General features: G+C 64.4%; 1 protein-coding gene across 1 annotated transcript in view; it reads left to right on the forward strand.

Annotated features, from left to right (window-relative positions):
* The window catches only part of EMH_0077810 (uncharacterized protein), a gene marked incomplete at both ends in the record, with an annotated part of 1,122 nt that overhangs the window by 638 nt on the left and 150 nt on the right, over positions 1 to 334 (forward strand). The window contains one exon of the mRNA XM_013499908.1: positions 1 to 332. Within this exon, the coding sequence (XP_013355362.1) occupies positions 1 to 332 (332 nt within the window). The remainder of the gene's footprint in view (positions 333 to 334) is intronic.

A 334-nucleotide genomic window follows, 5' to 3' on the forward strand; every position in this document is an offset into this window, starting at 1 on the left:
AGTAAACAGACTCCTCTGCCAGGCTTCTCTCTGCTGCTCTCACCACCTGGTTGGGGGCCTCGCGGTATTGGGGGTTTGGGCTCGGGTGGGTGCTGCTGCGGGGCAGCAGCAGCAGCAGCTGCAGCAGCAGCAGCAGAAGCTGCAGGAGATGCTGCAGCTGCGGCGGCTTGCAGCAGATGTGGCGGAGGGGTCCCTTCAGGGCCTCAACGCGGCCGATGAGGCTGCTGCTGCTGTGCTGCAGCAGCAGGGCAGCAGCAGCAGCACCAGCAGCAGCAAGAAGGAGGCTTTGAAACAGCCCTTCCTGCTTGTGCTGCTGCAACCCCAGCAGCAGCAG

The sequence above is a fragment of the Eimeria mitis genome, genomic scaffold (genome assembly GCF_000499745.2).
Source record: "Eimeria mitis Houghton genomic scaffold, Emh_scaff4808, whole genome shotgun sequence".
Lineage (NCBI taxonomy): Eukaryota > Apicomplexa > Conoidasida > Eucoccidiorida > Eimeriidae > Eimeria > Eimeria mitis.